General features: G+C 39.7%; 1 protein-coding gene across 1 annotated transcript in view; it reads right to left on the reverse strand.

Annotated features, from left to right (window-relative positions):
* Positions 1 to 24,714, reverse strand: part of ZNF536 (zinc finger protein 536) — a 226,351-nt gene that overhangs the window by 103,097 nt on the left and 98,540 nt on the right. Inside the window, exons 4-5 of the mRNA XM_010214264.2 lie at positions 21,954 to 22,106; positions 9,864 to 11,444 (exon numbers count right to left, since the gene is read on the reverse strand). Of these exons, the coding sequence (XP_010212566.2) occupies positions 9,864 to 11,444; positions 21,954 to 22,106 (1,734 nt within the window). The remainder of the gene's footprint in view (positions 1 to 9,863; positions 11,445 to 21,953; positions 22,107 to 24,714) is intronic.

The raw sequence follows: 24,714 nt of genomic DNA on the forward strand, positions 1-24,714 counted from the left end.
TGGCTTAAAACAAAACAAAACAAACAAATAAAAAGAAAGGCAAAAAGAACTAAGCTAGGATAGTAACGTGAAAAGCAGGGGATACAAATTTTAAATTACATGCAGTGATTTGAACTCACTGCCATTCAATTAAAATCCATGCACCAGCCAATTCAGCCACCAGCTCAGAGCGCATGAGTAAGAACCCCAGGACCTGCACAGCCCGCTCTGGCCATCTGCTTCCAGGCGAACGCAGCTCGGAGAGTGACGGTGACACCGAAAGGAGGGGGGGACACGAGGAGCACAGACACACGGAGCGCAGAGCGGCTCTGCCCCATAGGGAGCCCCGCGCGGCCTCGCCGCCCCGCGGCCTCAGCATCCCCAAGGGGCTCCGGAGCCTCCGCCGCCTCCGCCCCGCGCTGCGGGGGCTCTGGCTACGTGGCTGGGGCTGGAGTGCTGTGGCCATGGTCAAGATTCGAATCTGGCCGTTCTGCCCTGCTGGCACTTGTTACAAGAGCCCTGAGGTCGGAATTCATGGATATGGTTGAAAGACGTTTTGGGCGGCACATCGGGAAGCTCCTGCAGGTGCTGAGAGCTCCTGAGCACCTGCCTTTTGGCTTGAACTGAGGGCAAATGTGGGCACAGGCTCCACGGCAGCGTGCTGCTGAGCAAGCCGTGTTCGGGAACGCTGCGGGATGTAGGAACAGTGTATGTATCCAACACGTATTTCCAATATGTGTTTATTTTCACCAATAAATTTTTATAGCCACTGTAGTTATGTCAGAGGAGGAAGCATTTATAGGCTAAGGACTTATATAATGTTCTTCATCTTCAAAGTACTTTACAAACATTAATTAATTCATTTATCCTCACAGCACTCCTACCAGGGAGATAAGTACTATTATTTCCCATTACACAATAGAGACTCCAAAGCAGAAAACTTAGGGATTTTATTTCCTGTGGCCAGCAAGTGAACCACTGTTAGGCCGGCTTTAGTAGTGAAGTCTGTCCCTCTCTGCACGTTAGCTCCCCTCCTCGAATCTTATTTAAAAGCCTTGTGTTCCGCTGGAGTCGTAGACATACCCCGACACGTCTTGGGTTTTTCCTTCAGTAAGAGATAATTAAGGAACAATTGGCTCTCTGATGCCCAGCGTGACACTCGGCAGCGGCACAAAGCGGGGTCTGTGCGGGCCGGCGCTGCAGAGCTGCCCCTCGAGGGCTCAGAGCGCCCACGCTTGGCCCTGGGACGGGGCGGCCTGCGGGGCACCTGCTGCCCCAGACCCACGGGAGGGCTCCGGTCGCGCGCGTGCAGCGCGCGCGTCGAGAAGCAACACGTGGCAGGAAGGCTGCCGGGGTTTCTGGCGTTCGTTCCTAGGCCCTAGGAGCATTTCCTTCATGGTCACGCTTGCGGGACGCATGAGCTGCTGTTTCACCGCCATGGGGCTACGGTGAATAAACCCCCTTCCTGCTCGCTCGCTGCCTGCAAACCCAGGACTGCTGCAACTGGCAAGAAAAGTCACTGCTAGGCCGAGAGGGGCCATTTAAATAAATATGAGAAAAGCAGAAGAGTGACAGGAGTCTTGTGCTCACACTGGAGAACTTAAATCAGCACTGCTGATGACAAATCAGAAAATAATAATAATAATAGTAATTTCCTATCAGGAAGAAGTTTACCATACTATAATCCTCGTTAGCGAAGCCCTCACCCGCCCTGGAATTTTTCACACTCCTTTCTGTTTTGCCGATAATCAAAATGCGCAGAACCCAAAGGGCGGGAGCTTCCTCCTTGGAAAGGACACGTTCCCTGCCCACGGGAACCGCCAAGCTGCGGCAGGGCATATCCCAGGAGGCAGGGAATGTCCCGCTGGTGAAAGGCCTGTACCTAGATGCCACTTTGGAACAACCAGAACAATTGTTTAGTGAGAAATGTTTTTTGCATATGACTCATCAACCCTTGAAAACAGCATTTCTCATACAATGCAAGTGCTGACACAGCCTTCATTTGAGTGGTGTGACTGCAGCTGTATAATTACAACTTTAGATTTGATGTTATGGACCTTAGGTTATGCTGTTCAGACAAATGTTCCATTGTATTATGGAGATATTTTTTCCTTAGTCATATTGCCCACAGGACAATAAGGACTACATTCACAGCTCACTGCATAGAAGTTTAGGCATCTAACAGCCAGTGGTATTGCACAAGATGAGATTATACCCTATGGGGGTTAAATGGATTCATAATTGCCACTTTTTCTTGTCTTTTTTCTTTGCTCATAGTTGATACTTTTTTTGGAAGTGCTCTCCAAATAAAAGGAAGAACAATCTCACACTGAGTCTGGATAAATGTTACAGTTGTCTCACAAATGCTGTATTATTTCTAGCCCTTCCAAAATAATATAATTGTCCTACTGCTGAACTACAGATTTTTCTCAGTATGACACAGAACACTGAAATGTCAGGTCCTGACTCATGGTGTTTTGGTGGAATAAGTAGAAAGTGCCAATATGCTATTCAAAAGTGACAGCGCTAATGAAGATGTGACACTGGGAGCCCTAGTCGTGTTTTCCTTTAACTTTGCCTGCATGTTAACGGGTGCACCGGGCATTAGGCCACCACGTGTGGGTCCGGGCCTGGAAACACTTACCATAGGCCTGACGGAGGCTACTGCAACTGGGACAACTGGTTTCTTGTCATCTTTCGCTTGCGTTACCTCAGGTGAATCCTGTGGGTCTCTGAGGGCCGGGCTAGACTAGGGACACACATTACGTACTCTTTGCACGGGGAATAAGAATAATACTTAAGGACTAGCTGTAGTATTGAGGACTGCAGCTTAATATAAGACAAAGCAAGATTAACCAAGAAAGATCATTGCGCCAGCTCGTGGTACCTCTCCTTGGAGGGAGGTGCTGTACATCCATCACTCGCTAAGGCTACATTCCCAGCGGCAGGCCTGGACCCGAACACCCTGGCCAGGAACCCAGTCCACTAATATTTACACACTTAGTCCACCCAGGGTAACCCTTTTTTTCAACCCAATGGCCTCCAAAAACTCTCTTCTGGGTTTCGCTAGTGACAGAGGTGAATGAGGTCCCACGGTCCCGCGGCCTTTCCTGTGTCAGAGGGGGAAGCCTAACGTCCCGCTACACACCTCACTAGCCACGTGTTGCGTTCTTCTCACGACAAACCACTCCCTTCTTTGCAGACCACATCTTTAATAAATATCCTTAAAAGGCCAACAAGCTGCTTTGCAGAGTTTGCCTCTCAAAGCACAAACTGCGATTGTAGGAGTGGTCTTTGGTCTACCGAAAGATTCTTCAACAGTTTCTTAGAGAGTTTTTTTTGAATGAATTAACAAAACGACTCAAAACTGCACTAATGGTTAACAGCTTTCTTTTTATTAGCAACACTGAGATAAGTTATTGAAGCATTTTAGTATTGTTTTACATTCCATTCAGAAGTGACCTAACTTGTAACTCCATATACATTTAAAGATATAGTTTGACACTTATTCAGAAAGCAACAATTATTAAAACTTACATACCTTCATTACCAGGAAACCTTAATATATTTTCTAATTACTTCCAACAATACTCTATTCCAAAGCACATGATAACCCACTAGAAGTTTACACATTTCACTTCAATCACAGGTTTTAAATTGTGGATGTCAGAGTGCTGTTCATTGAATTTTACTGTCTTTCTTGGTTAATATTGGAAAACCTGGCACAATATATTAAGCTAGAAATATTGCTTAAAGAATATGAAAAAAGATAACTACAGTATTTTTCCTGCTAAAGCATTACAAAATACAGGACCATTAAAAACTCAAATAGAAATGACAATAAATAACCTTAAAAATGTTAAGAGAATTTTCACTCATACTAAAGTCCATTCCCTAAGCTTGCCAAACACATAAATAACAGAACATATTCAAGACCTCTATTTTTGCACTATTATGATGGTTTGTTATATATTGCGGATGTATTGTGTATACATATATTAATGCTTACACTTAAGGTATATAATTTTTGTCTTTGCTGAAACAATTAATAAGCCTCAGATAATTATTTATCCTTGGTACTACAATTACCTAGGTACAGGGAGAAAACCCCAGATATTCCAGATATGCAATACTGTGCATAACAAGATCATCTCTGCATAAAGATATTCCAAGTTCCTTAAATTACAAAGATGAATTTGGTTATTTATTTCTGAAAGCCTGTAAAATAAAATTATAATTGCTGTCAAATTAATTGTTTAAAATTGGCCTCGTAATAGGTATTAATTGTACACTTAGTTTTGACTTACAAGGATGTCTAAATTGTTTGTGTTTATGAGTAGTTCCAGGAAATATTATACCTCGGGCACAAGAATGTATGTTCCTGAACCCAAACACAAACCAGAGCATTGTCTCACTTTGGAAAGATCTGGAAACATCTTCATGCCTCTGCCTAATCCTAAATTATAATTTCAGTGTGACCCGGATATGAGCAAAACAATAAGAATATAGTGTTTAGGAGCTGAAGCTTGGAGCGAGATCCTCCAGCTCTAAGCTCCCGTGGTTATTTTGTCTCTGCAAAGAACGGCAGAGCCTTTCTGTGCTGGGGTTGCCCAGCGGTGTCGGGAATGGCGGCGCATCCCGAGGGCTCCCGCTGCGGACACGGGAGCGCCGCCGGGGATTTGAGGAGGAAACGTCCAGAAACGTAAATGGAAGGGGGCTGTCACGCTGCGATATGCAAAATGTTGGGAAATAAGAGTTTTCGCCAGTAAACAAAACACTGGTACCGAGCTCATCACCAGATTAATTTGCTGCTACAACAAAGTATTATCAAATTAAGTTACATGAATGCAGCTATGAAATTTAAAGTCAAACACAGGACCTGGTTCTGCAACCCTTAGTCACATAAGCAGTCCCACTCATCAAGAATGAGGGATGCAGGACTGGGTCCTTAGCTTCTACTTAGGAAGTGACTGTTGATTCAGACAGTATCTTTTCTAGCCAAAAATATGCAGCAAAAGGAAAGTAACATAAACAAGGCTAAATGTCAACAGTGTTTGCAGACTTACAGACACCATCCATTTGTTTGTACTGAAATGACTAGCGAACCATTTGGCAAATACAATGCTATTCACAGACCAGCCCTTTTATCCAGCAACACAAACTTCACTGGATCACTGGCATTCCCAGTTAATTAAAAAAAGGAAGCAAGCCATATGAGTTTGGTTTGATATTGCCATGCAAATGGCATTACAACATCCAGAAGTGCAGCTGAAGCCTAACCGAGGCCGAGGGTCTGATCTCACATTCGGCAGTACAGTTCTGAAACTAAAAGCAAGCCTTCAAAGTGCTAACAAACTAAAGAAACCTCTTCAAAATCACCATAATGGGGGGAAAGAAAAAGCCTGCACTAAAACCCGGGTAGCATTTCTTTCTGTCTTGAAGGAAAAGAATATTCTGGTTGCTCTTTCAAGTGCAGATTGGGGCAACATTTTCTGTTGCCTAAGTGCCTTACAAGATAGTTTAAATGGGCAAGTGTACTAGAATTTGCTGCAATAAAGATGACTCTCGCTATCTCCTGGCTATCCTAGAAGCTTGGAATGTATCAGGCCTTTTGCTTCTGCTTAATATGGATTTTACATTTTAAAAGAGCTACAATAACGATTCAAGGAAACTGACCACAAACAATTAAAAATCTTTTTTTTTTTTCCATTTTATATGTGGGTGCTAATTCTGAAGGGGCGAGCACTGGAATCTTTTTGGGTTTGACACCTGTGGCAATAAGCAATTTACAATGACTAAATTCACTATTTAAACATTGGGGTAGAGCACTATAATTATGCGACAATAAAGCTGTAATAATGTGCCACAATCTATCTTCCCCTTGCCCAGCCCTCTTGTCTGTGCGGCAGTGCCGCAGTTGGAAGGTATTTCTGGGAGCCGCAGCCGTTCGCTGCAGTCCTGCCGTGCCACTCCGAGCACTTTCTGCTCTGATGTGAAGTGTCAGTGCTCAGCACGTGACAGGACCAGACCCTAAACACTGCTGCTAAACGTAAGAAGGGCCCGTCTCTATTTTCACCCAGTGAAGAAAGTTATAATGGGGTGGAGCTAGGCAGGAGGGAGCAGCACTAATTGCAGAGGAAAGCAAGCATGAATGGAAGCAAATTAGATTTATAAAGACAACATGGAAGAAATGTTTTTGGACATCATTAAGTGTGACTTCCATAGCACTAACCCATTAAGCAACCAGTTAATGCCTCGTACCATCTCTGGCCAACAGCTCTGCAGTCCACCAGCTGTTCTTTGAAAGCTTAGGTACATCCCAAGCAGAAAATGCAAGTGGGGATATTCTACCATTTTAGACACAAAGCAAAAAGATTTAAAGGGGTGAAGAGAAAGGAAAGGGTCTTGGCATAAATAAACACTGTAAAAATCTTGTGTAAATTAGTGACTTGGAACAGGAGGCAGAGCATTATTGCAAGATAACTGCACATATATGGAAGAAAGGCAGAGAAAGAGAAGAGCATAAATGGTAAGGAAAACAGATCTAGTCCTTAAATACAAAGTAGGACCAAATTTCACAGGACGACTAGGACTTCTCAAACAAAGGGATCTGAAAGCAGAATACTTGGATGTTCCCAGACAGCTACAAAGAGAGGGAGCCTTCACCCTGCACCTCTGCTCCCCACTGAGCTCTGGAAGACACGGCCTTGCGCCCAGAAATTGTGTGGTAGCAGGGATTAACATTAATTACATTCATCTCTTAGGAAGAGCCACCTAAGACTCCAAAACCAAATGCAGGTACATTTAAAAGGTTAGGAGTAACCCTAAGTTCATCAAACAAGGGAATTCTTTCCTTCTGCTCTTTCCTATTCTGCTATGTATGTAAAGGAGAAATATTATAAAAAAAAAGTGATTTTTCTCAGTGGCATTTTGAAATGGAAGTTTCTATATCATACAATAATTATGGTTCTTTCCTTCCTAATTGTGCCTTTCATTCCTACAGCCTTAAGCGTAATAGAAACATAAATGAATTATGTGCATGTACATCATCAGTCTCTCTGATTTTACATATAGAGAAACTGTCACTTCTTCCCTTATGTTGGGGCGACTTTTCAAAACAACAATATGTGTTGGTGGAATTCTCTCTAGAAATTAAGCCTTTTTATGCCAAGATTTGTGCTTAGAAATTGACCCATAATCTCAAGGTAAAATCTGCCAGCTAAAAGTGAGATTGACCATATGGATCATTGAAAACCCCAGCTTGTTTTTCTACAGTCAGAAATATAACTTAATTAGTGTGGCCAATCAAAGATGTAATCTCAGCTAACTGAAGCTGAGATATTTTATTTCAGTTTTATTTCAACTCTATTCTGATTGTGGAAAGAGCATCAGGCCTTGCTATCTTGACTGTGCAAGGAGTATATCAAGTGTATCAGCGCTCTCTTGAAATGTCAACAACCACATGTCGTTGGTCGCAAAAAGAAAGGCAAATGCACAGAGTCTCCCAAAATACAAAAGAGCACAGGAATCATGCCCTGGAACTGGGTCCTGGAGATGGGTCTGAGGCTTTCTGATCTCTCAAGCAGTTGGAGGGACAAAGGGATCCATTACGGGGGTCATGCTCTTTGTGCAAGAGGGAAAGCTAATAAATTAACGGAGCGCTCCTGCTGGCTGATCTGCGAGCGCAGAGACATCAGGTGAGATTCCCCACACTGGCATGCACAGATGGAGTGTGATTTCACAGTACAAAATGTCACTGAGAAAATGAAAACTCCCCCAAAACCCTACTTTCCAGTGGGTGGTATCTAACCCAACCAAATAAATAAGAACTCCTGACACTGGGCTTGACTCATCCATTTTTCCTGTAAGATACCGAGAAAAAATGAAATAATATATTTAAACAGTCAGCATTAATACATATGTTCTGCAAATGCTCAATAAAATGTCGGTTAAGAATTTTAAAATGCTATTTTTGGAGGGGGAGAAAGGAGGACTCGCACTGCATTTTCCATTAAAAATGGCTTAAAAAGTAGAACAGACAAGCTTCTGTGTTTTTTTTTTCATATTTCTAATTGAATGCATTATCACTGGGCAGAGCTTGTGAAAGCGATATGGTCTTTAAATTCATAAAAACTCAGTCATCATAAAATGTCTGTTGAATTGATTGGAAGATAAAACAAAACAAAATAAAAAAGGAGGTAACTGGACCTCATTTCAATAATTTTTGAGGATATTTTTGTTATCATTTTAAAAATCTTATGTCTGGGAAGAAGTATATAGGTATTTTAAACAGAACAACTCATATTAGTTTTTTTTTTCACTTGTTTTAAATAGCTGTTTCTCTGCCATATTTTTCTGTTTTTGTAACTAACTGACTATATTCCATGAGTACAGAGCAAAAAAGAACTCCAGGCAGGATTTTGCCAGCTGCAAACTAAATGCAGCTATCCACTGGTTTCAAAATGCCAGGAATCTACCAACTGATTTTGAAGAATCTTTAAATATTTCCAGCTCTTTTAGTTCTCAGTGAATTAACAAGCAGAAATTTTAGGGGAGGCCGTGCAAACACGGGGACTGGTGATTCGGCTTTAGCAGATAGAGAGGCCTAAGGAGGGGCTATGTGTCCTCAACAGCCCATGCTTTTTTACCAAGTCTAACTCCTGATCTGGCTTAAACACATCCTTTCCTAGTAAAGGTGACCAAACCTCCTGCTAACCTTAAGTTAAACAGGGTAACCATCCCAAGTATTTGCAGATTTAGGGCTACATTTTAAACTGTCAGGCTTTATTACTGTTGATTATTTTTTTCTTTTCCTTTTTTTTTTTTAATTTGAATTCATTTTATTCTGCATGTTCAGCTCTGACAATGAGTTTTCTGATTAGTTTGAAGGTTAAGTGAAACAAGAGTATTACTGATTTTTTGTGGCCTTTGCTGACTCTGCTTTTTAAACTGGTACTTCTTTTCAAGGGATTTACACTCCAAAATATTTCTCCAACAAGAACTATGCTTACAAAACTGGAGATAAAATTGAAAAATCCTCAATCTCATTTGTTTTAAATGGATTTAACTTTCAATTTTATCAAATATAATGTGTGATATGAGGAAGTAAGATTGCAATTTTGTAAATCTGGGGTTAATAAGGGTGAGAGGTGTTTTCATTTGTCTGGTAGGTTTTTGTTAATTACTAGGAGGCATGCTCTTAATCAGGCACATCAAAACTGGTACAACCTCGAGTTAGAACAGTGAGAATGGTCAAAGGCAACCGCTGTGTGTGTGCCATTGAAACAAATCACAAAAATGTAATTAAAAGGGGGGGCGCAGGGAGAAAAAAGAAAAAAAAATGACTCCTCACTACAAGTGGAAGCATTCCATCCACTTGGCCTTTGATTTCATTAATATTGTGGGAACTGAATGCACCTGAATTCAAAGCAAAAAAAAAAAAAAAAAAGGCAAAGAGAAAGAAAGAGAGAGAGAAAGCAAGGTTTGCTTGGCAAAGCATCCAGTGTTTTTCTTGTGTTCTTACTTATATCACAATACTGAAAAGTTTGCAAGTTACCATGTAAATTTTTTGAAACTTTTTCCTCCTTTGAGTAGGCTAAAGCAGTAAGTATCCCCTTCAGATGCCACTAGCACAGATAGTCTATATTGCTGCTACTCTAATTTAAAAAGCAAGTTCTTTCTAAAATCCTGTATGAGTATATGCATGCAGCACTGCTGATTTCAATGGAGTAGACCACATATAAGACTAGAATTTGGCCCACTGGGTTTAACATTAAAAAAAAAAAAGTATTACTAACAAACATGACTAAGTATATTTCAAGAGCAGCTTCATGGTTCTGCACAAGTGTTTTCTGAAATGGTCTAAAAGAAGATCTAAAACTTACCACACAAGTCAGGTCTCTTGATACATCCACTAGTTGCTGTGCTACTTGCAAGTCCATTAAAGGCTGCTAAGCCATCAGAGCTGTAAGCTCTTAGGACTGACAACATGTTCATCTGCTTCTCCAGGACCTGCGGACCCTGAACTTGGTCGGGTTTCATCACTCCTTGTGCAGTTTCGTGGGAGGACAGAAGACTCTGACTGTGCCACTGCTTTTCTGCAGCTTGCGCCAGCGGAGACACGAGCCCTTGCGTGGACTGCGAGGTGACGGCACTTGGTATATTGTCGCCTCCTTCACCGCTTTCCTTATTTAGGGCAGACAACTGCTTATTCATAATTTCTGGTTCTGTTTCAATGTCCTCATCTTCAATGTTTTCCTCCTTGGAAGATTCCATATCCTCAGATGAAGCTATGTCAGAAAGGTCGTCAGTAGCACTTTTATTTACAGAGTCAGAGAGCAAAATATTTTGGTCATCTTCAGATTGTGTTTTTACTTCAGATTCATTACCGGTGCAAGAATTTTGTGCTCCTGTGCCAATAACACCAGGATAAACACCAAACTGCTTATAGAAGTCTGTTGTAAAGTTACAAAAGGTAGACTCCAGGTGGCTGGGCCAGGCAGGGTTCTTTTGCTCTCCCAGAGTTTCTTTATTTTGTCCTTGGGTCATTTTCTCTGAAGCTGAGTCCAGCTGGCTAAGCATGTTTGAAACTACAGCCTCTTTGCTGGACTGCACTGAAGAGGGAAGCAAGCTCACTTTGTTAAGTGAGGCTGAAGCTTCTCTAGATTGGTCTTTGCTGCTCCCTAGGAGGTTGTCTTTACGTTTAGCCTTGCCCAAGTGATTGGCCTGCAGGTGCAGAGCCATTAGCTCCATAGACGAAGTTGTGAAGGAACAGAACAAGCAGCCATGCCAAGCAATATTGTCTTGCACAGTAACAGATGAACCAGGGAGGGAGGCTGCATCTGGCCTTATGGATAAGTCAAGAGGTTCGTATTGTGACTTTTCATTTTTTCGCTGTGAAGACTTGCTATTTATCTTTTCCTCGCAACCATCTGAGCCATGAGCTTTTGCTGAAAGAGGATCTGATAGGGCTTTATCCTTCATTTCTTTTTCTTTCTTCAAGGAGCTTAGGACAAAGTTGTCCATGAAAGCCTGCAAAGACCCTTGGAAGTTCACACCATTCCCAACCACGTTCTGATAAGCACGGCCAAGTTCAGAGAAGTGTGTTCCTTTGGAAGATATGTCTGAACCCTTCATATTTTCTGAAGATACCTCAGATGACATGCCAGCTGCTTGTCCTTGCTGATCTCCAGAAGAAAGCATTCCTGATGTCCACTGCTGCGGGACCATGCCACTCCGGAAATCAATACCAGGAAGCCCCTTGAAGGCTCCTCTCAGTATATCTGGTCTAATAAACACAGAACTTTTACTCGATGTTTCATCTTTGTGTTCTTGACTTGCAGTCTGCCCCGGGAGTGGCCCTGCTCCGTTCTGTCGCTCCCGATGATGCCGCTCCAGGTGGTATTTCAGGGATGCGGACTGCGTACCAGCATAATCACAATGAGGACACTTGTAAGGTTTCTCACCTGTATGGAAGTATCAAAAGACAAATAAAAAGAGAGAGAGTTTACTGCACTTTGGTGCATGGTTGAGTGAAAAAAAGAAAACAACGTTAGCTGATTGAAAACAAAAAGGTCTTACAGTTAATAATTCATTTTTTAAAAAGAAATGTCTTTAATTGAAGGCTAATTTCATAAAGTGAACATTTCTAAAAGGGGCTTCCAGCATGTGGGGCTATTTGGGAATGACATGCTATCTACACACAATTAGCTATCTTTTTCTTAATCTAACATGTAGAAAACTGTTGTAGAATTAAAAGCTATGATTATGAAAATGAAGCATAACAGTTTCAACCACAGTAATCATTAAAAGTACAAGTTTAAAAAAAAGAGAGACAAAGAATGTAACAAATGGATGGTTGCAATATTTTGTGTATACAATTGCTCTAAAATTTGTTTAAATTATACACATGGAAACCATTTTTAAACCTAAAAATTTTATGGCACTGTTACGCAAGACTGAAATGAATGATTTAAGTCTTGCTCTGCAGTAAATCATGGATATAATTAGCAAATGGCATACTGCACAAGTAATTTATCATTATTTGGAGGGCACCATTCCAGAAGGATTCAAAGATCTGCAGACCTACTGCATTGTTTCTAAATAAAGAACTATAAATACAGATTCTATAAAATATTAATATCATTACAGTACATTATGACTGCAGCATGTAAGAACATATAGTTAAAATAAAAAGTAGTCAATAAAATTAAGAAGAAAATGAGTAATAAAAAGGTACAAAATATATTTAGTTTCTGTATTTGAAATTAGCATTATCTACTAGATTTTGCAGTCCTTTAAATTTGTACTAATGGCATTTCTAATGCTCGAGTAGTAAAACATGTAATTTACCTATCAAAAGCGCTTTTCTAGGATCAGCTTACATAGTGTTTTAAAACATAAGATTATTTTCATGAATTAGATATATATTAGAATTCCATACTAAACTTTTATTGATCTTCCTATACTTTAAAAGAGCTAGAAGATATTGCACATATAATAAATATTGAAATATGATCATGCATATGCACCGTAAAGGAATGTACGTCTAAACAATTGGGCATGTAAATCTGTGCAGCACACTTGTTAGCAACCACAAATTTCTTTTAGAGGAAGAAGTACAGAAATAGCCTCTGAAAGAGACTGGGACCTGTCCTGTGACACAGACCTGTGAGCCTCTCTTTAATCCTGCCTTGTCAATACTGGCAATTATTTCTATGGAGGAGATTGAAAAGGAGGAGTTTCTCTGTGGACCTTTTCTCTGAAGTGATTTGAAAGACAGTAACCCTCCTCTGCTAGTAATGGAAATATTTGTTTCTAAAGCTTCCTCCATAATAAGATTTAAAAATTATAATATTAAGTAGTTTCACTAAAGCAGCGGGAAGGTTACTTATTTTCAAATAACTTCAAAAATCTACCCAAAACAAAAGTGAAGGCTTCCAAACTTGTTTGTTTGTTTAAGCTAAGGGCTGAACTGAAACATGGGCGAGAATTGGGACGCTTCCCCTCTCCCTGATCACAGGAACTCACAGTCGAGATCCAAGCCCGGAGCCGTCAGGATGGCCCCGCGCGAGCGGCCTGACCGACCACGCGCAGGGCTCGATGCTACAGCAATGCCGACAGCGCCACAGCTAATTATTAGCAGTGGAAATTCTAAATCCGTAATATAATCCTGAAGCTAAACCACGAGACATGATAGCTTCACACCACCCACACTAAGCGACCTTTTCAGAGGAGGAAAGTGCAGCACCTCCAACAATAGGTGCTCAGCACAGGAGGAGGAGGTAGAGATTAGTGCAGTTCAGGTGCTCGGCCTGGCTCTGCACAGCGCAAGGGAATCCATCAGATTTCAGCGTTTAGGTGGGACTTTGCAGGCACCTGCTCAGGTGCTGTCACTCCTGTCATTCCACCCATGAGAACCAGGGCTGCATTTTGGTGTGACTTGCACAAAAGGAGACGACGCTTGAAGTGCAAGAAGTACCAAGCTGCGATGGCTCCCATCAGTGGTGACCTCTCTCCTCCAAGGGGAGGTCCACGTGCACCCCTCTGTTGGAGGCATTTTTGGTAAGGCCAAGGGGGCAGAAGGCACAGGCTGTTTGGTTGTTCACGTTTCCGCTGTTGGGGGCTGTTGGGGAGCGTGTAAACTCCGACGGCGGTGCTGCCCGGCACAGTGCGGACAAACATTCCCGCAGGCGTGTACATACCGCAAGGTTTTTGAGCCATCTTCTGCTATTCCAATGCTTGTCTCACCAGTTACTGCCACCTAAACAACAGGCACTAGCAACCTTCAACGCAAACGCGGTATTTCAGGTATTGCCTCAGAACTAATCAGATTGGCGAAAAACAAATACCAGACTTTATAAGGTCAAATGCTCTCACTTTGGAGATTTCACTTTTCTTAATTGAAAAGCTCTTCTCCTGCATCCCCTACGCCTTTATGGAAATCTTTTAACACAATTATATTGATCACTTCCTTTTATTCTAATGGCAGTGCAGGACGTGTGTGCATTACATGTCAAGTGGCAGCACGAGGAAGAGTGTCCCAGGTCCCAGGGACACGAATCCTGCGGCCAGTCCACAATAGAGGCTGCACTGATCACACCATAAGCACGCAGGAGTTGCTCACGACAATCAGTATTTTTAAAAATGGGCATAAGTGAGTTAAAATATGCCAGCTGGTAAAAATACTAATAATACTTTGCACTTGCAAATATCTTTAGTCCAAAGCACTGTGCACAACAACATACTTTCTATCTTGAATTGCTGAACCCTGGAGTCCTTACATTTTCCTTTCAAAGGCCTCTCCAGTGAGTGAGCTTTCTTTCACTGAAGGCAGCTCACCGAAAGCCCCACAGGCAGCTCACCGAAAGCCCCACAGGCGATGGATGGAAAGAAAACACTGCCTGAGACAGCGTGATGAACGGTTCCAATCCCTGCTAGCCTTAGCACACTGCCTATGTGGTGCTCCTGCTTCGTGAATGGCCAAAAAGGTGAGCTAAGGCTGGAGGCCTGAACTGGGACTCAACATATGAAACACTGAGCCACCTCTATGCTACAGGACTAGCCAAATAACACAGCTCAAGGGGAATTGCACAGAACTGTGGGTTAATTTTTGCTAATTTAAATGAAAATACTGCCAATATTAGTTTACTTCAAGGCAATCTTAACTAGTGTTACTTCAAGAGCAGGCATTGAGAGTAGCAAGTAGCATTGAGTAGGTTTGATCATCTTCAAATCTTTCAAATGTAGCGTTTTAGGACTTTCTAAATTCACTAATTGTGCAGCATTCTTGGGTGCTATTTTAACGATTCAAATTAATGATCAACAATGAGCCAGATAAGTCCCTGTAGAAATGATGAAACCTACTTTCTAGCTGCTGGGTGGGTGGGGATTAACCTCAACCACGCCATCCAAAATCAAATCCACAGTTTCAGCAGATCCCTAGTTTCCAGGTATCTAAGTGCCACTGCAGTAGTAGGTGTTTAAAGAATAGAAGTGGGACAAGAGCACTAAGGCACAATTCTCATTAGAGGAAAACCTGTTTGTGTCCCATACTAGGATTCATCCCTGTGTAATGACTGGTAATATTGCCAAAAGCAATGTCTGGATGAGTTATTTAACCCTTAATACTAATTCACATAAATTGAAGTTACCGGGTAGGGGTGCGGGAACATAGCTTTTTCAAACTCCTTTTCTGAATTTCATATCCAGGAGGCATTTTTCACAGTCTACAAAGGTAACAACAACCTGGTCTTGCTAATTCTCTGGCTCCGTTTGTGTTTCTGCAAACCTTTTGACAGCTGAGTAGAAAGAGTGAATATTTGGATGTGTACAATAAAAAGCATCTGATACAGACCAACTATCTAGGCAACGTAATCACGGTTCTGATCTATCTACAACTCTGATTTACAAGACACAAGCCATCTCACAAGAACTGCTTTATATCAGGATACAATAAAACAATAAAATTCAATGCTGCTTGTAAAATCTCTACAAAAACTTGGTAGATAACTGGAAACAGACATGTTGCCCAGTAGAGACAGGTCTATTGATACAGTGTGTTGCATAAACAACACAGATGTACAACCTATTCAAACTACTACCAGTCCTGTTCACAATGAAGTCTAATCATAGTAGTCATTGGAATTATCTGCTACGGGCTGTGCAAGGAGACCACAGCCAGATTATAAATAGATTTGCAGATTTTAAGGCCAGAAGGGACAATTATCATCATCTAGTCTGATCTGCTATACAACACAGGCCAAAGACCCCTACGTGATAATCCGCGCATCAAAATCATAACTACAATTTGAACTAAAACATACTTTAGAAAGACATTCTGTTTTGTTTTAATCACAGCAATGAAGAAGAATCCAATATGTCCCTAGGTAAACTGTTTGAATGGTTAATTACTCTTCACTATTCAAAATGTACGCCTCGTTTCTAACTTGTCCAGAATTTGTCCAGATTCTGCTTCCTTCTACTGAATCTTGTTACATTTTTCTCTGCTAGATTAAAATGATTTATTTAAATCAAAAATCTGCTCCCTAAGAAATGCATGTACAGATTGTAAACTGCTCACGTCTCCCTCTGCTCTCACTCTTGAGTGCAATGGCCTTCACAAATTTTTCAGAGCCCTTTTACATTACGGGTAATATGAAATTTCAAATTTCTTCTTGTACATTCAAAAACTGTGTTTATACCCATAGCTAGAGCAATCAGCTAAGAGCTCACATTTTGTTGCTTCTCTACCATAATCCTAAGGCCAGTTCATCAATGCCTCCATTATTTGTTCCTTTACATCTTGTTAATTTAAAATGACTAAGTGACTAATCAGTCTGTCCCCATGCTTTTTATTTTTTTACCACTTTTATGCCATTGGCAAATTTTCCCAACAGTGATTGTATATACTCTTCCAAATAATGATAAAATACCGACTAGACTAAATGATGACACTGCTTGTGGAACTGCCAGTCTATGTGCTATTTTGTATATGTACACTGTTATTTTTCAACAGTGTCATACAGAAAAAATAGCTTTTGCGAGCTTATTACATCAAAAAGTCTTTTATCAACTACGTATCAACAACTTTAACAGGGAAACTTGATGAAACTTAGTTTCATAAAATATATTAACTGGCATTACTAGTGTTACCATTTCTTAATTATTTATCAAATTAACTTTACTTAAAACTGATGTTAGGGTAGCCCATTTATAATTTTTTATATTCTCTCTTAAAATTCTCTCTTACTAGTCTCTCTTTTTGGAATTCTAGAATAGCTTGAGCGCTTTAACTACCACTAGTGATCTGGAACTTACACTGTGCTGCAAGATGTGTTTTTTTTAAATCAACTTTAATGATTTGGAGTATGAGCTATCCAGTCTTACTCACTCTAAAAAGGGCAGAGCACAGTGAGCTGCAGTATAACATCCTCACTACTCAGGAGGACAGAAATGAAGTACAATGTCATTGGAAAACACTTAGAAGTTGTCATGCTTCCTTTCTGACCAAAGGTAGCAGAATATTTACAGTTTTCTATACAGCTGATAACTTCTTATCCATTCTTGTCCAGTACTAGGAAAAGAACATCTGTTAAACTAGAGAGACCTATAGAGTTTTTTGCTATTCCCCGTAACACAAAGAGCCACCAGAGTTTGTTTACTGTTTCCTTTTGTTCCACTTATCAAATCCCTGAACTTCTTGTCAATTTGCACTTACTGCTGTAAGCACCTTCATTTAATTATTCATACTTATCACATATAGTTTTTAAAAATCTATAGTGCATCCTACATGTCCCCCTTGTTTTTTGTTTTCGTTTTTGTTTTTCAGCAAGACTTCTGAAGTGTCTGCATGGGGATGATGCCCCTTGAGCCCTCTTGGTGCTGCTCCAAGGACCCCACCACCCACTGCTCGCCCTGGCAGCCAGCACTGGATTGGTGACAGCCACAATTTGATCCTATGCACTTCTAAACAAAATACAGTTTTCTTGTGTGTAAGACAAATGAAATTAACCATCTTATAATTCCAGTGAATACTGCTTAACGAAAATATTGAAAACATTTCATATCATTTTTTATTTTGCCATTGAAACAGTTATTGATAACCTATTTTATCCATTGTGCAGTAGATATTTTAGAAATGAATTGCTGTATGGTTTAATTAGTTCATTATTATGCCTATTCTTACATGGTAATTTCTTTTATCATTCTAATCATTCACTTCACACTTTTTAAACCAAATGGAATATCAAAGGTTCTGTAGGATTATTTTTGGATCCTGCACATGTTTCACCACACAATTAATCTGTTTGTCAGAAATACTAGTTAACTTCTTCTCTTTACTACTTTCCTTTACTAGCAATTTTTCTCTATTAAATATGATGAAAATGCCCCTATCCCATAGAAGGAAAGTTTTTTGATGCTTTGGAGTCACGGTATTAAAGGTTTTCTATTGTGCAGTTGGCATTACAGTGAAATATTTGATTTTTTAGAAAGTTTTATAATTGAATATTTCCATTTATTCATAGCTCCTCTACAGTATTTATTTAGTCTTTCTACATGTCTTTACTTAGTTAAAACACGGTGAGATAGATATGGTTGTTTCTTTGCAGGGAAGACTCAGTACATTAATATAAACTGTACACTAATTCCCCCAAAGCATATATATATGTTGTAAACCTGAAGACTTTTTACACAGCTGCTTATTGCTAAACAGTGCCTTGTCCAGAAGGGGACAATCTGTGTCTCTAATTGCTGTCACTGAAGCTGAGATTCATTATGTGACTTTCCCATTAAAATGTGAGCATTAATTTGTATAATGAAATATCACCCACTGCAGTGTTCATTAGCCATGCCCTACTGTATACTGCACATTGTTAGCTACCTAGAAACTGTAGTTAATTTCACTAATGGATATTTCCCTACTTAGTGTTTGGTAGGAAATTTATACTGTAACATTACCTCTTAAACTTTTAAGGAAATTTAAATTCAATCAATTATTTTCAACAAAAGTTTGGGATGTCATTAAGACAGGAGAAAAGGCATGCTGTACAACGTTAAGGATGGGAAATCTGGAGAAATCTAGAGAAATGAGAAGTCCTTTTAGTTCATCTTAGAAATGTAAGAATAAAGGATGTTCAATACCAAAATTGTCTCCTCTTGGAGCACACATACCCATTTTCCTTAATTATTCATATTGCTCATCCCACTACAAGCGCCTTCAGAGGATGGCAACAGGCAGTCTTTTTTTAGGAAGAAAATGTGAATTGAAATCATTTAAAACAGCACCATTTTTACGGTATTTCATCAGTTCATCTAAGCAAGTTTTAAAATTGGCCAGTCACATTTCCCAGGGAATTGCACTCAGACTGTACAATGTACATAATGCATCTCGTGCACGCAACGCAACGTGCACCATGCACTGACACAGCCCTGCAGAGCCTTTTATCCACATCCCTCCCTCTCTTAGGTTCCTTTGGTTTAGCACAGGCCAAACCTCTCGGGCTATAGCTTGCTCGTGTCCATTTCTCTTTTTTTTTTATTGCTCAAGCAGAATTTTTGGTTAAATTTATCTTTGTGGTTTGGATAAATTCTGGATTGCTGTAATTTTAGAACTGAACTCTTACGTTTGGGTGGCACAGTCCCACCACTTCCCGTATTCCACGAGTACCCCGTGCACCTCGATTCCTTCCTCTTCTCGGGGTCACACAACAGCACTATCTTCCTTCCACTGTTTTCAGGGGGAGAAGGAGCACAAACTGATTCTATGCAAGTATGCCCTTTTCTAGCTGGCATACAGGAACCAGCAGACGTCCCATCTTACTATCGCTCCTTAAAGCTCTTGCTGGCTGAATACTGCTCAGGTAGTTAAGAAACCCCTGCAACCATATGCTGGGACTCAACTGAGCATGCTAAATAAAACTCTGTATTTTTTTTTCCTGGTGAAGATTATTTTAGGATAGTAAGCTACACAGAAACTGAGACTCAGCTGTCAAGAAGGTAGCAATACTAAAATACCCAAGGGAATACAAAAGCAATCCAAGCTACTGCCTAATTCTTCTAAAAGAGAAGATAGCCTCCTTTTCTTGTGGATGCCGAAAAGGCTTCCCTAGGTTTTTTTGGGCCAATTGCCATAGAAGCACCTCCTGGTTGGATCAGAGCTTGGGCCTTGCCTTGGCACGCACACCAAACCAACCTACTTGTGTGTCTCCAAACACACAGATGTTCAAAGGAACTGACTTCTGCTGAACTGCTTGAGCTCGTCTCTAACAAACAGGTGCTGTGAGAACAAGAACAGTAATTGAGTTAATGTAGTGGAGAAACACAGTAAAGTGTTTTTTATCAGTCAGTTATACGATCCAGGCATATAATAAAGACAAAGTGTGACATAAAAAGCAGGAAACTCTGTCCTGATAAGTATGAAGTAACCAGCATTTGTTTAATAACTGGTATCTATTACATCATTTCCATTTACTGCAAAGCAACTTAATTTTATTAAATAAGTCTAGTAATTTGCCAATTTACATGTTTATAATATTTATTATGATTATTGCTAACATGTAAAACACTGTCCCATTTAAACATATTCTTGTCATTATTTACAAACACTTTGTTCTTAACTTAATGGAAATTGATCTTTATCTATTTTAAAATTATAAAGTCTTTCAAGTATATTGCAAATGTTGTTCCAACGGCCTGTATGATGTTTTCATAATTTTTTGTTATTTTTTATAAGTCTTATTTTTTTCTTGTTTTAATTTTGTTCTGTCAGTTTTAATATGCAATTTTTATGGAATATTTCCATTGCAATTAATTTACTTTCCATTAGTTCTAAGCCACAGATATCAAATGCATAATTGCAGCCATCTTTAAAACAACAACCAAATGACCACTATACAATAAAGCAAAAGGGAGACGAGTATCCGCAGTTTACTCTGTAGTCTTTTCCTTTACATCCTCCATTAGTAAAAAATGTCATATTGTTCAAAACAATATGACATAGTAAGAAGCTTATTTTCCAGTAAAACAGACACCATTTATTTATTATTACTACATTAGAGAGCACACAAAGAGGGTTTTCTCTGTATTTCATGGTTTCTGCAAAAACAAACTCATTGAAAAAAATAACCTTGTCCCAAACTGTCTGCAATCCATGCAGACTGTATTAAGGGCCAAATTTTCAAATTCACATTAAAGCATCATGATCAACTCCACAATCCAAAGAGAGAGAGGAATGTAATAAATAAAATATTCCATCTGTTCAAAAAAAGTTTCTCCTTTAAACAAATAATTTTCAGCTATCATTTTCATTTTTTCCACAATCAGGCCTCACATTTGCATACCCAATATTAAAGTATTACATCAGGACAAGCATTTATCAGGGACATGGTTGCATTTTTGGGAAGAGAAGAAAATACTGCTTATCTGCTATTTCCATGAAGTAAAAATAAACAGTGAAGTTTAGTAAGTAGGAGGTATTAATAGAGGAAATACTGCAAAGTATTTCTTTCTGCAATTTATTTTGCCTGCTGATTAAAAAAGTAGCAGGAAAAATTCTGAAATTCAAAGAGGTTTGAAAACAAAATTCTTCAGTTCTACTGCCTACTATATTCTTTTACAAAGAGAAGTAATTTAAACCTCCAACTTTGTAAACTCTCCAAAGCCTGCTACAATATCTAAGACTTGGAATAAAACAGCACCACTGTGGCCTTGGGTCATATATGAATTTTTAGCAATGTCCACAGGACCTGAGGATATAAACATTAGATACCAGAATTTAATTATGGAATGTGAAAGTCTTCTTGAACATATATGAGAATTACAGGCTGCGCATCTGTGTTGGTAAACAAAAATGGCACTGTCAGTTAAAGGGAGTGGTGATATTCTACCGGTATGCACAGCAGTGCACCAAAATAAAAACAGAGCCCAGACCAGCAGTGGGTCTCGATGGGACAGAAATGCTGCTACTGTTATTGAAGTAACACATGGTATAATAGTAAGGGTGGTGAGTTCCAATGCAAAAATGCTGATCCATGAAGCTGAAGTATTCATATGAAGCAGGGAGAGGTTAAAAATGAGCATGTCAAACTGAATAAAAATAGCAATTCTGAGCAAAACATGCAGAATCCTTAAGTAGATGCTAAGGAAGCCCTTTGAAGCAGTTGGGACAACTAAGTCTGAAACCAACAGGCTTATTTCTATTGAAGGACAAGGGAAAATGAAGGAAACAGTGATGAAGCAGAGAAGGCGACAGAAATAACATCAGCTGGGAAAAGATGAGTCCACTGAAGTGGTCTTTACCCAACAACACACTCCTTGTGCATTTATTAAACACTGTCATGTATCTTTCGGAAAGCTTTCTGCAACTATTGACTCCAAATGTACCCTGGGAGTGGGATCCTGGCCACACAGCACGTCCCCCCGCCGGGCACGCGCTGCGTGTGGCCGTGGCGCTCCCCTTCCCACGCTCCTCTCACCTGTGTGTATTCTCAAGTGGACCTTTAAGTGATGGGATGTTCTGAAAGTCTTTCCACAATATGGGCAGTCTTTCATGGCAGAACCCAGGCTCCTGTCTCTCAGTAAAGCTGGCTGCTGGACTCCTACAGATCTCCCAGCTTCTTCTCCAATGTCTGCAACACAGAAATGTTCTCACATCACTTCAGCACATGTCAGAAGTTGTTCTCACTAAAACTGCTAACACAACACAAAGTTAAACATGTCAATACTACACCTGTCTATTTCATTCTTTAAATCTGACAGAATGCTGACAATTCATGTATTTTCTTGTTATTCTCTTAAATTATTTCATCTCTCCTATCATCATTTTAAGCGGCATATGGTACCTTTATATTGAACTGAATTATACAAGAAAAGAAACAGCTGTGTCAGCAGCTGGTTTGATTTCTTCTTTTGCTTAGTTCTTATTAATTTTTCCGACAAAAGTTTTTAAATGTTGCTTCGTTGAATTTATTTAATTTCTAATTATTTCTAAAATTTGTATGTTTTTAGAGGGAAAAAATTTGCATCAAGTGTTTTAAAAACTCCCATAACAATAGAGCTGTGGAGAAAAGGGGGGCTGGAGGGTTGTCAGAGAAGTGGCAATGCCTACACACAAAGGGAATCAACGTTCTTCTGCAACATTTCAGAATTAGAATGATGATACATGGCACTTACTGAGTAGCCTAATATCACCAGAAAGTCAATGAAGAAAATGCGCAGATGAGCAGGGATTCTATCTCCCTCTCACCCACAGCCCCTGGGTTTTCCCTTTGCTGTTTAGAGCTACATTTATTCTTTGCATTTTGCCAGGATGGTTGATACGCCAGGACATCTCTCTCCTGATATAAAGAAACACTCATTCTCAGCCATTTTGAATAAGCTGTTATTATTCAAACAAGCTATGAACAAAACAACTTACAGCAAGCTATGAACAAAATAGCTTACAAAAGACTGACATAAAAATTACAAGAATGTAGAACATTTTTAAAAGGTCATTATTCAAGACCCAGCTATCATCTTGTATTTACAGGGTCACAGTTTCACCAAAACTTAGCACGGCAGATGTTGAAATCCTGAAACGGATTTACAATGTTAGCGTACCACGGAGACGCAACACAGACGAACCTCTTAAACCACCTGCATGCAGAACCCAAGCTATATGGCTCCTGTTGAGGTGGGGACCATATAGCTCAACTCTGCATGCAGAGCCCTGATTGTGCCAGCCATAAACTACTGGCTAAAAATGTTCCATCTCTGCCCATTCGATAAGGAGCTAAAGCTGTCAGGAAACAGAGTGCAGTTTACACAGCGCTGGCCTTTACATGGAACTGATGGGACCTAAGAAAGACTTAAATATTTGGCTATAATAAAAACTATTCACACAGTAGCATGGACCCAAATACGACTTTTCTGGAAAAGGTAATACTAACAGACATTCCACTGTTTACTATAAAATGGTTACTCTAAACTATTTTGCTTAAAGTTGAAAGAAGGAATTGATACAGAATGACAGGAAAAAAAACTAAAAATATATCTAAAATGCTTATCTTAGACATATATCTAGTCAAGCTGTAGTTAACTTTCAAAAAGCAAAAGCTGATGGCTCGCACATCATTTTCTTACTTAATATTTTCTAATTAGTCTGAGTCGGTATCTAGAGTTACAACAGTTAAGTGAGAGGGCCTGTAACTGTCATTTTTGAATTATTCACAAGTATGTAAAGTAACATAATGCAGAGTTTATTTTGTCTTTCAAAATCCAGGAAAACATATATAAGTGACTGATCCACAATTCCATGTTCCCAGAGAGTTTAGATATCCCACTTTTTCACCTCAGAAGTTGTATATAATCATGTCTAAACTGCTTTGAGCAAAAAAGAATTTCTGAGTATAAAAAGTATTTCTGAAAAGCAAATACAGAATGTATGATGATTAACTGCAGGATTTTATTTTAGTTTTCAATAAATACTATATGAAGATTATAGATAAATATATAGATAAAGCTAACAAGCCACTCAGGAGGAATATACCAAAAAAGCCTACTAGTTATGTTTTGCTATATGTCACTCTAAATGATGGCCTGTTATCCATTTGCCTTTTATCTTTCTATCTAGAATATGTGTGGCCCAATAAAAAAGAATAAATTTGTAAGATAAACAGCTCGCTTTGCAGATTTAAGAGTCTAATTTTCACTTTACACAAAATTGAATTTTTTCAAGGCAGTGAGACGATGGAGTTTACTCTAGCAGTAATCCCTCTGAAAAAGCAAACTGAAAACAACAATGAAGCAAAGAAAGATGTGGGTGGTCTGAAGAGTTTTCTTTTAGATTTAAGTAGACATACAGTAGATAGCTCTAAAGGCTTTACTCCAACAGGGGCCTTACCTTGAAGAATTTTTCTTCCCACAGTGAAAGCATTCCTAAAACTTTAAAGCTGGGCTGAGAGGTTTTCTTTTGAATTCCTCTGCCTCAAAGCCCACCAAAGTGCTGGGGGCCATCATTACCTGAATGAACAGCTTTACAAGTAAGTTCTTTTATTTCCAACAATGAAAAATTATGTTCAAGGCTGCTGTCTTTCCCCACCAAACGCGACCTCATCTTCTTCTTAGGCTCATTTTGGCAAACCTCTTTGTCAAGGAACTGAAGTTTAAAATTTGCTTAACTTTAAAAAGCACTTAATTCTCATTGACTCTGCTACCCAGTTACTTACACTGATTCTCTTAAAGCAATGTACAGAAATG

This window comes from Tinamus guttatus, unplaced genomic scaffold (genome assembly GCF_059628265.1).
Source record: "Tinamus guttatus ecotype Peru unplaced genomic scaffold, ASM5962826v1 Tinamus_guttatus_pri_ptg000674l, whole genome shotgun sequence".
Lineage (NCBI taxonomy): Eukaryota > Metazoa > Chordata > Aves > Tinamiformes > Tinamidae > Tinamus > Tinamus guttatus.